General features: G+C 37.3%; 2 protein-coding genes across 4 annotated transcripts in view; one reads left to right on the top strand and one right to left on the bottom strand.

Moving 5' to 3' along the window:
* Positions 1-11,652, top strand: part of LRP11 (LDL receptor related protein 11) — a 46,197-nt gene extending 34,545 nt beyond the window's left edge. Inside the window, exon 8 of one of the 2 annotated variants that reach the window (XM_064509163.1) lies at positions 9,189-11,652. In XM_064509163.1, coding sequence (XP_064365233.1) covers positions 9,189-9,280 — 92 coding nt within the window. In that variant the 3' untranslated portion in view covers positions 9,281-11,652. Of the gene's footprint in view, positions 1-540; positions 779-9,188 lie in introns of those variants that run through there. The other variant, XM_064509165.1, reaches the window with a different exon arrangement.
* PCMT1 (protein-L-isoaspartate (D-aspartate) O-methyltransferase) overlaps positions 1-15,776 on the bottom strand; it is a 37,694-nt gene that overhangs the window by 6,330 nt on the left and 15,588 nt on the right. The window contains exons 4-7 of one of the 2 annotated variants that reach the window (XM_026111284.2): positions 15,499-15,603; positions 11,898-12,018; positions 5,091-5,176; positions 3,528-3,697 (exon numbers count right to left, since the gene is read on the bottom strand). In XM_026111284.2, coding sequence (XP_025967069.2) covers positions 3,528-3,697; positions 5,091-5,176; positions 11,898-12,018; positions 15,499-15,603 — 482 coding nt within the window. Of the gene's footprint in view, positions 1-3,480; positions 3,698-5,090; positions 5,177-11,897; positions 12,019-15,498; positions 15,604-15,776 lie in introns of both variants that reach the window. The other variant, XM_026111285.2, reaches the window with a different exon arrangement.

The following is a 15,776-nucleotide window of genomic DNA, read 5'->3' on the forward strand; positions in this document are numbered from 1 at the left end:
CAAGCATTTCTTACATCACTATTTTCTAAGTTGCCTCTCCATTTAAGTTCTTAATAAATGAAGTTGCACAGAAAACTAAAATCAGAGAGATATTAGCAGCCAATAAGCTGTGTTCTCAACTGTGAAGCAGGAGAGGTCTTACCTCCTGCCTGCCTCTCAGTAAGAAAAAGAATTAATAATTGGGATGTTTTATGTGAAAGAATAAACACCCTTACCTGCATAACTGTGTAAACACATAAATGTGTAAACTACTGCATCAGTGGTACACAAATTGATGTCTTTCCTTTGTGCCACACTCCAGAGACAGGGTCCCTGTGTACAGTCTACTTTCAAATGTCCTACAGAGCCACATTTGAGAAGACTCCCATTCCTATTTGGAGTATAACCATACTACTGCAACTGAACGAAATGCAGAAAAATTCACTAAATTTAAAGAAATACAAAAATATTCACAGTGTAAGACTATCACCACAACATCACTTAATCAAAACCCAGTTTGAGATCCTTTCATCCAGTTCAATTTTTTTTTTGCTCTACAAGATGTTCCACCTCTACACCTACAAGAATGATGCAAAGTGTCTGAAGGTAAGTTTAACCTCAGGTACCACTTGGAGATTAAATCTCATTTAATAAACCTAGTATTAGAGGTAAAGCAAGAGAAAAGAATTTGTTTAAAGCTACCTTAAAGTTATAATTCTGTATCTTATTCCATTTACTGGGTCAGATTGTGTTTTCATGTTGCCTGTGAATAATTAATTTGAAAGTAGTTCTTTTCACTTGGTTGTCTGAAAGGCTTTAAGAGTCTGGGAGATGGTATTTAACCTGTCCTAGGCAGGAAAAAAAGCCACAAGAGGATGACTAACAATTTTTCTAGCTCCTAGTACTGGCTGGTAACAGTCTCATACATACACTGTTGTGCTTCTTTATAAAAAGCACCTTGTAGTCCTAATATGGGATAGTACTAACTACTCCAACATATGCATGGCCAAACAAAAATTAAAGCAGCTTCCTTCTTGCAAATTGGAAGGTCTGATAGCCTAGGAAAATGCTGGCCTAACAATTTTAGACTGTTTTGTGAAGGAATACTGATTCTTAACATGATGAAACAGTTACCTACATCAGGAACAAGTCACATAACATCCTGTTAACTAGGAGGAAGACAAGCTAAGCACACAGGGTTCTTGAGCTACTCTAAAAAGAAGACTGTTCACATCCAGCTACTGAAATCCAATTAATTTTGCATTTACAGCAACTAGAGTGTCTCATATACCACAGCTCTTTATTACAGAACGAAAAATCCTGAATATGCTCTTTCAGAGGAGTCGCTAATTGACATCCACTCACAGACCTTCAACAATTTTGGAACTGAAATCTAAGAAGTGCAGAAGAAATACCTCTTTTACCTTTCACTCTAGCATGGACAGCAAATGCTGATTCATAATTAGCAATTTCCTCAGCAGCAGCTGGCTGCCTATACCCTTTGGGCTCACCAATAAAGAAAAGCCACAAAAGAGACAGGTGACTACTTCCTGTAAGGTCCAGAACACATTGGCAGTTATCCTTGAAAAGGGAATGGGAATCTTCTTCACATCACAAGAAGATAACTAAAAAACAAACAAATGTTACAAGAACTGTAACATTTCAGAGCTGTCCTTAACAGAGATTCCCAAGTCTGAAGCAAATTTCAATGCGTATAGGAAGAAAAAAAAACCTCTATGGCACTGTAGTGAACCAAGTATCCCTTCTTGCTGTTTATAGTCTTCACTCACATTCTCTGGTAGCACCAATATATATTCTTACTGCTAAATAAATAAATAATTCAGGAACCATCTCAAAGAAGAATAAACTAAAAGGCCAAACTGGAGAGGAAGGCCCAAAGACAATCTATTATTTCTTCCTGAGCTGGTAGAGAAAATGGAGTAAAAAATTCCATGGAAAAGAGATGCAAAGACCTCACAATCCTACTTCTAAACACACAACACCACTCTAACTACTAGAGGAGGATAATCACGCACCTTCCAGAAACCCTTCAATAAACACTATTTATAAAAACATGTGTTGCTGTTTAAAAAAAGATTGCAACTGTAAACAGAACAGGTGGAAATACAAAAAAAGAAAAAATGTATAAAACCTCTCTGGAAAAAGGAAATGCTCAGAAATAACATTCCTGTTTTTGAAGTAAGCAGAGAGTGGAATCCAAATCTGAATGACGTCCCTCAGGTTTGCCAGAGGAGGAAACCGACCACAAAGCGAGACTTCCAAAGCCTTACACAGACGCAGGAAGCCCAGCAGAACCACACTGAGGGAATACTGGCAATGTGCTAGGATAAAGTATTAATTTGCATAACAAACATGAAACATCTGAATAGACAGCATGCTTCACAAGCTTTGAATTAAGCAGCAACTCATTAAAGTTGTTCTAAAAGTAATTTGTACATGGCAGCTACACAGTAATCCAAACACTGAAGTGAGGTTTCAGTTGCAAGCAGTAATCCAGACTGCTTTATTTGTACTTTTTATGTACATTTTGATAACTTAAGTGTTGAAGTAGACAAACCACAAGCTACACTTCAGAATATGGGGGAGAGGGGGGAAGGGAATCAAAATTTAAGAGTTTTAAAGCTTGAAAGTTATTTTCAGAGCTCAGTACACATGCACACACTTCATCAATGCAGTTAATAGACTCACAAGTGTTTTTTATCCAGGAAGCAAAACTGGGCTGCTGCTTTGTTCATTTGCATACTAATGCCTAGTATGGTTTAAGCTGACAGCTGTGTTATGTCTATGTTATTGGCCATTCAGTTCAGCAAATTGGAAGGTTTACTACCTCTAAGAGGGCCTTTAGAGTTTGCTATGCTGGAGAACACAAGTATGTCCCTCTCCACCAGAGAGGGGTGACAGACTTTTATAACATGTCTGAGAAAAATCTTCTGAGCACTACTCAACAGCATCTATTCTTTACGGGAATTAACTTCTCCGTATTTTGCTACCTGGAGGCCTAGGCAGAATTACGTGGGAGATTACATATATTACCCCATTAGGATCTTAGAAAGATTTTTCTTCACTTGTAAAATTAAAAAAAATATGTATACAAAGTGAGCTCTCAATTAGCGTGAACTTACAGGACAAGACAATATTTATTCTGAAGGAGTATTTTATACTTAACCGTAATTGTTGGGCAAGCTAGTTTAAAGAGTTCAGCAAAGGGAAGTTTAAATTTAGAAATATTGTGCTCAAACAATGAATGAGAAACTTCAACACAACAAAAGACTACAGAAAACATGAGTCCAAAAGAGACAAAGTGCAACCCATGCAATATTTTTCTTCTGCTTTTAATTTAACTTAAACTTAGCATAACCTCCTTTTGGTGATGTAGGAATGCAGACTGAGTCACTTTTCATGGTATGGAAGAGCAGAAAGCAATGACAGCAGCAAAGGCAGGCCTTGCAGTCTATCTGCTTAAAATTCACACCCTTTCACCTTGTGTGTGTGTGGAAGAAGTAAGTGGAACAGAAAATCACTTCCACCTGGACCACTGCTTCTCTTTATCTGTTAAAGGCACATATATCACTCCCATCAGAGGCTTCATTTTGACACTGCCATCTTCTAGTTTGTCGTACTGTTCGAGCATCTGGTTTCCCCCTGCAGGACCAACTGGTAATATCAATCTTCCGCCAGGTTTTAACTGATCTATAAGCTAGAACACAACACAGAAATTAGTGTAACCAGCCACTGCAGAAAAACTGGATATAAAGTTCATTGTATTAAGTGAATAGCTTTACCACATTTTATCTACCTACTACTATGCAGGACATTACTACTTCAATTTAAAAAAATAAAAATATGCACTGAAAACAACAGCATCACAACAACATGGTACAATAATTGGTATTACAGAAAAATTTACAATAATTTCATATAATTCCCAAAGACTTGAGATTCGTGACACTTTGCTTATCTATCTTTCTGGAAAAATTTTAAGTCATAGACTCATTACCCAACAGCCCCTCTTCCATTCTGTGGATGCAATAGCATTTTATGAAACTAGTCTCAAATATCTGAATATGATTAGCATAAGTGACAATTAACAGAATATATGAAAGAACTACTTGGAAACTGTTTTATTTTTTTTATTTTGAAATTAAAGGAGGAGGTTAACTATAGTAGCCTCAATGAAAATTCAGTATTTTCCAGAAGCCATGGGGGATAGGGAAAACACACACCAGAAAAACACCCCAACCTCTGTCTCTAATAAAAATCATCATTAAGAAGTGTTTCATTCTCCAATATGCTTTAAATAACCACTTCAATTGCCATTTGTCAACACTTTGCTGAAAACATCCCACTAAAAAAACCAAACAGAACAAAAAACCCACTCAACAGCCAACATCTGGAAACGTATAGCCTACCTAGAACAACTCAAACCTCCACAGTCACTCAGTATCCCTCACTAAAATTTACATTAAAAAGAAATTTCATTGATGCTTAGCACATCAAGCTATTTAAGATCATGCCATATATCATAGTATTTAAATTTTTCTCTCCCACTTCCTTGAGGAAAGGCATAGAAAAAAAGCTTATTTGTAAGAATGGTAATTTACTTCAGTTGTGCATACTCTGAAGTCCCTAGTTACTCTTCAACCTCTCTAGGAAAAACTGCATTGTATTCACTTTGAAAGCTACGAACGTATGGCGTTCTGTCTTTCTAGCTGAGTATGTTGCTTTCTGAACAGGCCCAATACCTTGGAAAGTGTGAAACAAAGATTAAAATTTCATAATTCAGTGTTGATAAAAAAACTTAAACAAATACTCAAGTTCATTGTGATAGTACAGATAATGAACAGGCCATTTTAAAATATATTCATCTCCAGGAAAGTAACTAGCTCATGCAAGTCTCACAAACCAGTGGGAAGCCCAATTACAATAGAAACAAAAAAACCACCATACACTAACATCATCTTACCTAATGACACTCCAGCTGTGCAAGTCTGTCAAGTATTTTAATTAACTGTTTATACATTTATATAAAAAAATATATTCTTTACAGCAAAAAGTTTACAGAATCATACACACAAAACATAAAGGCTTACTGCTTGGGGCACAACTGGTGCTGCAGCTCCTACATGAATCGCATCATAGGGAGCTTCTTCTGCATATCCCATTCTTCCATCTCCCACTGCAAGAAAACACTTTTTTAACCTTTTCAAAAGGAGTGGAGAAAACAGTTGATCTGTCATATCTATAGGTAAATAAAAGGCTATGCTCAAATTTAAATTAAAATTCTCACCCACTGAGCTGTAATAACATGACAAAATCAGTTAAAAAAAGTAAATTATGAAATAAATTTAACACAAAAACCCTCATACTTATACACATGAATACATATGCTTATAAAATATATGAAATACTACTGAGGCACCTGAAACCAGAAAGCATGAATTTACAATGGAAGTTCTTTGCGACATGCGGGCCATCCAGAAAAGATACCTGGACCCTACCATTCTAATGCAGGTGACTTCCCCGCATTGCCGTCTTTGAAAACAAGCTTTCCCTTGCAAAACCACTGCTAAATATAACACAAATGTAACTCACACCACACAAATCATTAGTCTAAAGCATTAAATCTCAAGGGCACATATCAGAAGACTCTAAAGATGAGGAAAGACTGAAGGAAGTTTTCACATGGACTACACATCTGTAACTACACTACTGGTAAATAACCTCTCTGTCTCTGTTGGAATGGAAGTCCACACCTACATTCAAGCATTAGACAGTTCCACACTAATCACCACACAACTTGCCTTTGCTTGCAGAAGGGTCTTACCATCCTTCCTGCAGACAACAATTGCTGGGCTAACACTGATAGCCAGGTCAGACCTGTGGCTAAAGCCCCAGATGGCTCCTAGCAAGAGATCAGGAGTAGTTAAGTTATTCAGAGGGCTACTGATGCAGCTTGAGCTTTGGTGGAGAACCAAGACGCACCCTACCACAGATGTCTCTCACCACCACGCTCCAAACTCAGGCCTAGACATCATCCTAATTTAATTGCAGTTGACGTTTCAAGATGAAAAAGAGCTGTACAAACAAGAGGCAAAGAATATGGTTTATTTCACTGTTCAAATCTCACAGTCCCTTTCCTTCCAAACAAAACAGGTATACTCTAATGAGAGCTATTCATCAACTTGCTTCTTCAAAAGGAACAAGGTAAGTTTGAAATGAGCCTAAGAGAAGGCAGAAACCTTGGACTCCTCACTGTTTAGTTTTAGAAACAAAACACAATACACATTAACCAAGCAAAACTGTTGAGATTAATGTCTCCTTGGTTTTACATAGGTCACAAACCTCAGGCTCAGTAAAAAGACAATCACACTGGTCACTCTGACAGTGAAAAGAAATATTTTGTATTTTTCAATATATCAGAGAGAGAGAGCGCGCGAGCGCACGTGTGTATGTGTGAGCCCTGCTTGAAAGCAAAGGTCAGCAAAACTAAACTATTTTAATGTCAGTACCTATTGAGTAATGCAAGACAGCTTTCAGGAAAATAACCCTGGTTTTCTATTCATGGTCTGAGAGGACACGACAACGACCCGGTCATCAGCATGGAGGGTATATGGGACATATATCACTGAGATAAAATTATTTTCAGTACTAAATTCTTAAATACATAGGACTATTTTAAACAAAAGGAAATCTATCTCTGCTCTGATAACTCCTGGCTGCATTGCACATCTTTACTTCGATAAGATGAACTTCAAGGGGATGAAACAGTTCCTGTTCACTGTGCCTTAAGTTCTATAAGGCTGATAGGCTGCCTTTGCTGCTTTTTGGGACCATCAGCACCAAGGTGATTCCCCCATTCCAAATGCAGTGAATCAGTGATAACTAAGCTGGAGGGAAGAGGGACACAGAACAGCACCCCTTTGTGTACATTGGACAGACTCCCCCACTACAGCAGAGGAGCATCTTACTTTCCAAAGACACCAGCCATTTAGAAATACAATACAAATCTATCTTTGGAAAATCTGCATGGATAATTTAGCATGAAGAACATCCTAGATGTGTGATGCCATGTGATTTAGCAAGGTGGTAACTCCTCACCATGTGGCTGAATAAGAGCCACAGTGCATGACTAGATTTCTCAAAGCCTGAAATTTATCTTGAGGCCTCTCCTGCTACAGTCGTCAGATTCACTCCTAACTCTGAAAACTAGACTGGACCAAAGCACTGTTTCAGAATATTTGTCCTCATACTGCCATAGGACAAATGGTCTGCTGTGACCGAACAAGACTAGTAACAGGACTGAAAATGACTGTCAGTCAAATATGGAAACAGCAAACCATTTCATCCAAGTTAAACTGCTTCAGCTGCCCACTTGATCTACTGTAAAACAAAAATATTTCCTATATGAAAGCAGCCATTCTGAAGGCTGAGACGTACAAACTTTCCCCCGACTTTGTCTAGATGATCTAGGCAAGAATGACACCTGAACTTGAATTGAAAAATAAAGGTATTGCACTGTCCTAAGTACTTGCTATTAAAACATAAATAAAGTAAAAAAGGCAGAAAACCATACTAATCCGCTCACTTGTAACATGTCCTAATTCTCACAGTAAGTCTGTTGCTTGCAGACCCTCACAGGAGGTTGACTCCAGGACCACTACGGGGTGACAAAATATCAAACTCAATAGGGCAAATCTAATTATACTGTTCAGAACTCAAGAATACAAGATTATCAAGTAACAGTGTTAGCAGTTACTCATGAGTGAGACAAATGTCAGTACCTGTACAAATGGCAGCCAGTCACTCTCTGAGTATTCTCAAAAGAACTGAATGGAAGAGACTATTTAAAAAAATAATCAATCTAGACCCAAAGATGCCTAAAATAACTGTAACCTCTAGCAACTCTTACGGCAATCCTGTCGTCAAAAATGAGGCTGGAATTGAACCAGGCAAAAAGAAATGAGCCTAATTCTGAATCTGCAAACCTCTGAACTCTGAAACTACAGATTCCTTTGAAAAATGGCCAGCAGTATTTCCAAAGATCTCAGCTCTCAGCTTGGTGCCTTCCAATAAATCTGATACCCCAGTTATCACAGAACTGAAAGGAAAATAAAATTAAAATGAAAGTCCTCAACTAGTGACTCTATGTCACAAGAGAGACCAAACCTTTGGCCAAGTTGTGAAGGAGGAAGATGTGAATATGGTATCCACAATATTTAGAGCAAGTCACCAGGAAGTTCATAGCAAGTTAGGCTTTAGACAGAGTCCTTTCTGGAGTTATTTATGAACGAAAGTAGTAAATGAAGATAAATCATCCATAAATTCATACCCAGTGGGTGCAGAAGTCTCAGCAATTGGACGAGAAGAAAATGCATGGAGGCTCATGAACATGTTCCTCTGTTCAGCACAAGTAGTTGCTTGGAGTTTCCTGTCTTTGGACAGAGCTTACACTTTTCAAAAGAAACCACTATTACCACAGATTAAGTAAAATGCTAAGTGAATTAAAAGAAGTTCTGAGCCCCTGCCAGAAGCTGGAACATTGTCAACTTTTTGCCTTTCAACAACTCACAAAGCAGAGAAAATACAAGGTGACCATGGCAGCTTTCATTTTGACCTCAATGATAGGGAGGGCGACCTTGATAGTCATGACATACTAAAGAGGATCCAAGAGCCTGTAAGAAAATTTGGACAGCTCCCTGAAAGGATTAAATGCAGGGATTTTACTCTCTGTCGTATGAGGTCCTGAAACAACACCCTGCAGAGACCTTCTATACCCAAAGCTTAAGGACTATAAAAAGAGAGCACGTTTTCCTAGTAGCAAAAGAATCCTTTAAGGTTGAGTGACATATTTCCTCATATCATCAGTTCTCACCAACACAGACTCCAACTATGGGTCAGAGGTGGAGGCTGCCAAGAACTACCAATACTTCAAGGAACACATGCCTACAGATCACCAATTCCACTAATTTTCTTTTTACAACTGATGCCAGTAACAAAAAGATGAAAATTCCAGTAATCCCAGGATCTGGTCTCTCTGATCCTGCCAAAGTGCACTCTACTGAAATAACCACTTCAGTGTAGTCAAGTGTGTCATTTACATATCTGTCCATATTCTAGTAGCACCGTACTGCCTCTTCTAAAGAGGAAGTAATGATATGTTACTATGTCAAGTCTCTGTTTTGTTACAGAAAGCAATGGAGAGAGACTTCTTAAGCTCAAACATACAGATACTGCTTTGAGTGATGTTAGTTACACAGGGAGACCATCATTCTGCTGCTAATATTCAGCAGCAGGGGTTTGAAGCACTTCTCTCCAGCACTACCAGCAAAAGAAGAGACTACTAAATTGAAGAGACAGGTGCAGAAGAAACTACTAAGTTATCTTCTGAAGAAGGCAGCACATATTCTGAGATTCAGATGCACCTTGTGCCCTGTCCAGAGAAGCCTGGGAAGATGACTTCTGCACACGTTATCACTGATGGTGGTAGAAAGGACCCAAAAGATCTACGCAGATTCTATAGTCCAAACCAGAGCTACTGTCTTCAGAATCAGCACCAAATAATCAGGAACCTTTATATGCATCAAGCTCAGTGGTAAGTAGAGCATGTTTCCTCCCTTTCAACATCCACAAATAAGTTCTCCTGGCTCAAGCAGTCAGGTATATATCCACGCACAACTGGAACACACTTTTAGATGACCAGAGGATAATTTGTTTTTTTAAGCAAGCATTCAGTGTGGCACAAAAATTATTCCATTATTCAATGTCCAAGGAGAAACAAGATGTCAAATTTTGAGCTTGTGCTCACACCCTGAATAACCTCACCAACGCTGATGAACTAAAAAACAAAAAAACCCAACAACAACAAAAAAGGACTTCCTCACGTAAGAAGGTTTAAGGTTTTGTTGCTTGCTTTTAAACCTAGAGCTGATCTGCTAATAATGCACTCAAGCTTTCGGGGTGTCTGTGCTAAACTGTTTCACATAAAGAGTTGTAGCATTAATACAGAAATGGAGGAAAACTACTTTTCTTTGCTGTGGTTATAGTACCCTCATTGCTTCTGGCTATGTCTGCATTAGCAAACAGTGCAGCACAATAGAGGCAGATCTGTAGAACAAAGCAGATAGTGCTGACAACCTGATGTTCATGCAACATATGCATTTCAGCATGTTTGCTCTAGACTAGCTCTAGTCTTACTGGCTTAACACCCATTAACATTTCAAATGCATTTGATGGCTTCCCAGAGCACACAGCACACTCTAGTTTCATCCAATAGTAATGAAAGTTTGTGCTCTCTAAGGCTACTCTATGGTGTGAGCCAAACAAAGTGCGATAAATGGAAACAGCTGAGAGATTCACCTCAAAGATACCTTCCTGAACCAAAAAGCTACTATAGACATTCCTTAAGTACGCCTATTCCTCTGTTCTGAAATGCATTTATGGCATATCTGAGGTGCAACAAAGCAACAGAGAACATTTCAAACACACCTGTCAAAAGCCAGTGACTGACTTACCCAGCTTTAACTCACAGTTTCCAGCACCAACCAACCCTTTTCGTTCCCCCCTGCCCTTCCTTTTGTTCTTTTTTTTTAAACAGCTTTGTCTGGATTCTAGCTCCACACCACAGGGCTCCCAGGAATCCACCACAGTTGAAGCATTCTCCTTCTCCACCCAGTTCACAAACCTGCTACTCCTCCAACTCCATTTTCTTTATGTATCTCACAAAACTGTTCATAGCCATTCTGCTACATAGTCAAATGTAGTATAGATGGTGAGATTCACTTAGAAGAATTCTAGACTCCCCAAAGTGTCAGAGTTTGATTTAGATGTAATTGGAAGCAAGCGTCCAAACTGCTCTTGCAAACAGCACCAATAAAAACTATACTACCTGCTCCCTCACAGTCCTAGTATGATTCCTTTTTCAAGAAACTTAAAGTGATACAGTGTCCAACATTGAGAACACATTCTATACACATGTTCAAATATTTGTGTTGAGTGGCTTAATTTGAAAAGATTTATAGAGTCTCTCCCTCATTTATGAATAAAGAATCAAGGACCAAAATAGGAAGAATTTGGATAAGAGTCAAACATCACAAACCATAATATCTTTTCCCAACATTTTTGTAAGAACAGCCCCAAAACAATCCATAGTCCTTCAAGTTCCTTTTAAACTTAACCAACAGAATGATAAACATGTGAATGCTTTCATTCTGCCAGCATTCCATCTTCCAAAAAAAAAAAACAAAACAAAACAAAAAAAACCAAAACTCATGATTTTTCTTTTAGTTAACTGAGTGTGATTTAGAACAATTCACTATTCTTATATAATTTTAGTATTATTTCCTCTCAATAACTCTGATATCAATTAACCACTTCTCTGAAATACAAATAATGTTAATTTTAAAAATAAGTGAGATCAACTTTAGCAATGCATGCTGCCAATCTAGTACTTTTTTCACTTTTGACATTTTGCATGCAACTTTTTTGATCACTTCATCAGAAGCATAAAGGCTTTGTTAAAATGCTTGAATTTAATGACAATACATTCATTCAAGAAAAGTTGTAGGTCCAAACCCAGTTTTAAACAGTAAACAGAGCTTCGGCATGAAAAGTGGTCTCACAGAAATACACTGCCAAGTTAAATAAGCATCTATAATAGAATGATTACGTATTCTTTAAAACTATTGGAAGCCATATACTCAAAAGTGTGCAAAGATGATATTTTTCACAGGCCTAAATAGGGCTTGGATTTTTAAGTTTTCAATTGGCTCTTCTTTCTTTGGTTCAACTTCTTACATTAGAACTTTTAATCACATCTAAATTCCAGACATTTTCAGCCAGTTGCTAGAAAGAATATTAGTTTAACTAGTATATCAGAGTATATCGAGTCTGATGCTCACCAATCAGTTTCACTCTTCCTGAAGACAGCAATGTAGGATCATCTTTTTTGACATTATTTATTGAGTCATCTACTAGTTCTTTGATATGATCAATTCCTACAACTTGTCCTTTGGGACCAACCTGGAATAAAAATATACAGTTGAATAATTTCTGCCAGTTTTGGTTTATTTATAGAATCAGTATTTCCATCTCCTGAACCCATCTCTCTAAAAAAACCCAAAAATTCTTAAGTGGTACTGTGTTTCCCCAATGTTATTGAAGTTATTGCTTAGAATCAGGCATTCTGACTGCTAGAAGCAACGGGTATTTAAAGTACATCGGTACAGTTTCATAAATGCTTGTTACAGTCATATTTCACGAAGTGATTCAATTAAGTTACAGTATTAGTAGACATTTCCATTCTCAGTTTTTAGAAGGTAAATTCTATCATGCATATTTGTATTGCCTCCAATAGGAAGCAAAAGCTTCAAGGACAAAGATCAGTTCTAATCTCCTTTCACATTGAGTAAATTTACTTAAAGATTAAGATTTTTCTAGAGTCAACCTTACTTTAAAGGCAACAGTAAGCCCTGCATTTTGTTCTACGTTATCTCAACGGTCCTATCCTTTCAGAAGCAAATTCAACAGTTAACAGCAAGGGACCAATACCTTTCCTCTCTTGTATTCATGAATCTACTTTCAGATTTACTACTCTCTTCCATAGGAAGAGTGGAACTTCTGAGCTCAAAACTGACAATGGTTACAAGATAGGAGGAGGGGAGGAAATGGTCTCAGAAAATACGTATCACTTTACAGAAAATCACTGTACCAAAACTTCTCTGTTACAGGCATTTCTTCTGGAATTGTCTCTCTACTCCAGAGAAGTCATTCCAGTTTTAGAAACAGGTGAAAAAAAGAACCAAATTCTCAAAAATCTCACTGTCTTTAACAAGATCCAGTTCAAAGAACACAGTGGCAGAATGCTTCTTGGCAGCCCATGCTGTCATACAGTTCTGTAGTTGAATGGCCACATTTGAATTTATTGGTTATGTTTCTGCATCTTACACTTTAACCTTGCAAAAGCATGTAAAACTAATAATTCATTATCACTATCATGGGGATTTTTTTCCATTTCATTATGGACAAGACCTATGCTAAAAACATCAAAATAGCAGCATTGGCTCTTCTCTTTCAACTGAAAGAAGGCAGGCCTAGCTTTTGAAACAGAACATGAGACAGATGGCAAGTTTTCACTATGACAACCACAGGTTACTATTTGGAGGAATGCTTGGCAGTCAGCTGCATCAGAAGTTGGCAAAAGATCCAGTGTACCCCAGGTCTTCAATAAAGGGAAACTCCACAGAATTGAAAATTCGGCAAAATGGGCACAGCATGAAATAGCCTGATTAAAAGCAATAGGACCTCCTAAAAATGCCAGCGGCTTTTCACAATCCATGATGCTATTCTTGAATCCTCGATCTAGACCATCTCTGCTTATTACCCTAGAACTTTAAAGTGTGTGTCATCAAGACAATAACAAAATGGTACTTGAGAGTCTCCATGGTATGTTTAGAATAGAAATACACCACACACTTTCCATAATTCCTGTACTTATAGGAGGAAAAAACCCCACAACCATTGCTTTAATTTGCTAGCCATCTTTAAAAGTGAATAAAACTATCTACAAAGTATATGAACTTAAATTTATCATATCAGTTTAACAACAACAACAAAAATCTTAAACATGCTTTACTAGTCTAAGTAGACATCAGGCTTTCACAAAACCACAAATAAGATTATCATCATAGGAATAAAACAGCCATGGAATCAATGTGCAGTCAGGTATTTGTGGCCCAGATGTAAGCTGTTCATTCTAGATCTCCAGGAGCCTGAGAAGCAACATTCACATGATTCAGTAAGCGCATCCCCAAGACAACCTCCAAGACAATTGTATTTTGGTAGCAAAAGCCTTTAACAAAAGCTTGAAAGAAGTACGTTATATGGAATGATGGCAATGTTAGAAACAACTTCACAAAGGAAGAAAACTGTGACAGAGCAATATATAGTGACTTGTCTACAATCATTTAACTGGATGAAGCCAGATCCATATTACACAGTAATAATACTATCAAACAGAACAAAAGCACTTATCCAACACTTTTCATAAGACATGCCTGTAAAGCGTTGCACAAAATACCGCCACGAAGAAAAATGCAGTAGGACTTGAGAGGATCATTCCTATGGCGATATAAAAAGTGTGCTTAACCTCAGCCAAACTGAAATGAGATTTCCCTTCTGTCATAATTCTGACTTCTCTGCAGAATTATTTTTAGCTTTTTTAAATAGCTGTTTTAAAAGAAAAAACAGCACAACTAGATAGGTCACATACCTTATCTAATAAGGTCATTCCTGGATGCATTCATATCTTTTAATGAGAAAATAAACATAATTTTGAAAAAAAGCTTTAACTCTTGCAGAATGGGAATTACAATACATGCTGCTAGCACTTGAAAACTGACTCCAAGGTTAGAACAAAAATAACATGTAGAATATTGAAGAAATGACATTTTAGACTTCTGCTAAGCTGCAGTTTAATTCATTTCACTTGCAATTTCTTTTAATATGGCAGTTAACAACAACAAAAAAAAAAACCAGTCCTAAATATCCTTACCTAATTCTTAAATCAAAAACGATCTCAGACTCAACGGATAAGTGCCAGAAAACAATAAAATTTAAATAGTAAAAGATAACATATGAGAATTTATCATAATTCATCACCACATTCAAAATTAACTTCTCAGACAAAAAACCCATCAAGCTGGCAGTTTAATGAAGGTTGCTGTTAGCTATGAAGGAATGATAAAATCCTGAAATGGAGAAGGGAAAACTGGTTAGTTATATGCCACTATGTAAATCAGTCTGACAATACTGTGGTTACAGCCATCATAAACCAAATTCTTTCATCTTTCTTTTCTCCTTGATGTAAGATGGGGTGGAAGCACAGAAAGAATCCCTTATGTAGAGGCTGAACAACCTAGAGATAATGTTACTTAGGAAAGACAAAAATACTATTAATTTATATCTAACTTGGAAAAAGTTAGATTTGTATTGTATTGACCCTCCCATAATGCAGTAACAAGAAAAAAAGTGAAATTTTCAGTTCTAAGATAAGTGATTTATATACACACAATATATAATTAACCTATGGAAATAGGATTCTCTTAAGCCTTGCTAAGCTCTCACCCCAGCAGAAAGACAAGACAATTGGTCATAATGAGAACATTCACAGCCACACAAGACACGGTAAAAATCATGGTTAGATAGGACAAATACCGTCTTCCTTCCTTCGAGGTATAAAGCAGCCATTTAAAAGGTAATCAAGAAAAAGCTTCCCATCTAGGCAGTTTCTTCACCACCATAGAATTTACTGGACCCTTTTACTTAAGCGTCTAGTATCAGCTCTGATAAGAAACTGATACTACTTGCACCCAGGAGAATACTTTATTTCCTGTGTAATCTACCTCGGTCCACTGTAAGAAGTCTGGCTTTTTATCTTTTATTCAGAAGTATACTGCAATTCAAACAGTTCAGATGGTTGAGTGATGACACTAGATTTCTCACCATTCGTGAAAAGCATGCTGTAAGGATTCCACTTCCAGATCCTACATCAAGTGCTTTGGCTCCTTCATGTAACTGATCAGACAGAAGTTCAAGAGCATATGCATGCTGAGAGGGAGACAGAGGAAGAGAAAGAGAAAGAAAGAGAAAGAAAACTTTGTAATGTTTTGACTTTGTTTTACCTAATATATGTTCATTTCTTCAATGTTTTCAGGCAACACACAGCAGAGGATTAGTGTAAGAAATTTCAGAATTATTTATGACCACACACAAACACAAAA

This window comes from Dromaius novaehollandiae, chromosome 3 (assembly GCF_036370855.1).
Source record: "Dromaius novaehollandiae isolate bDroNov1 chromosome 3, bDroNov1.hap1, whole genome shotgun sequence".
NCBI classification, from domain to species: domain Eukaryota; kingdom Metazoa; phylum Chordata; class Aves; order Casuariiformes; family Dromaiidae; genus Dromaius; species Dromaius novaehollandiae.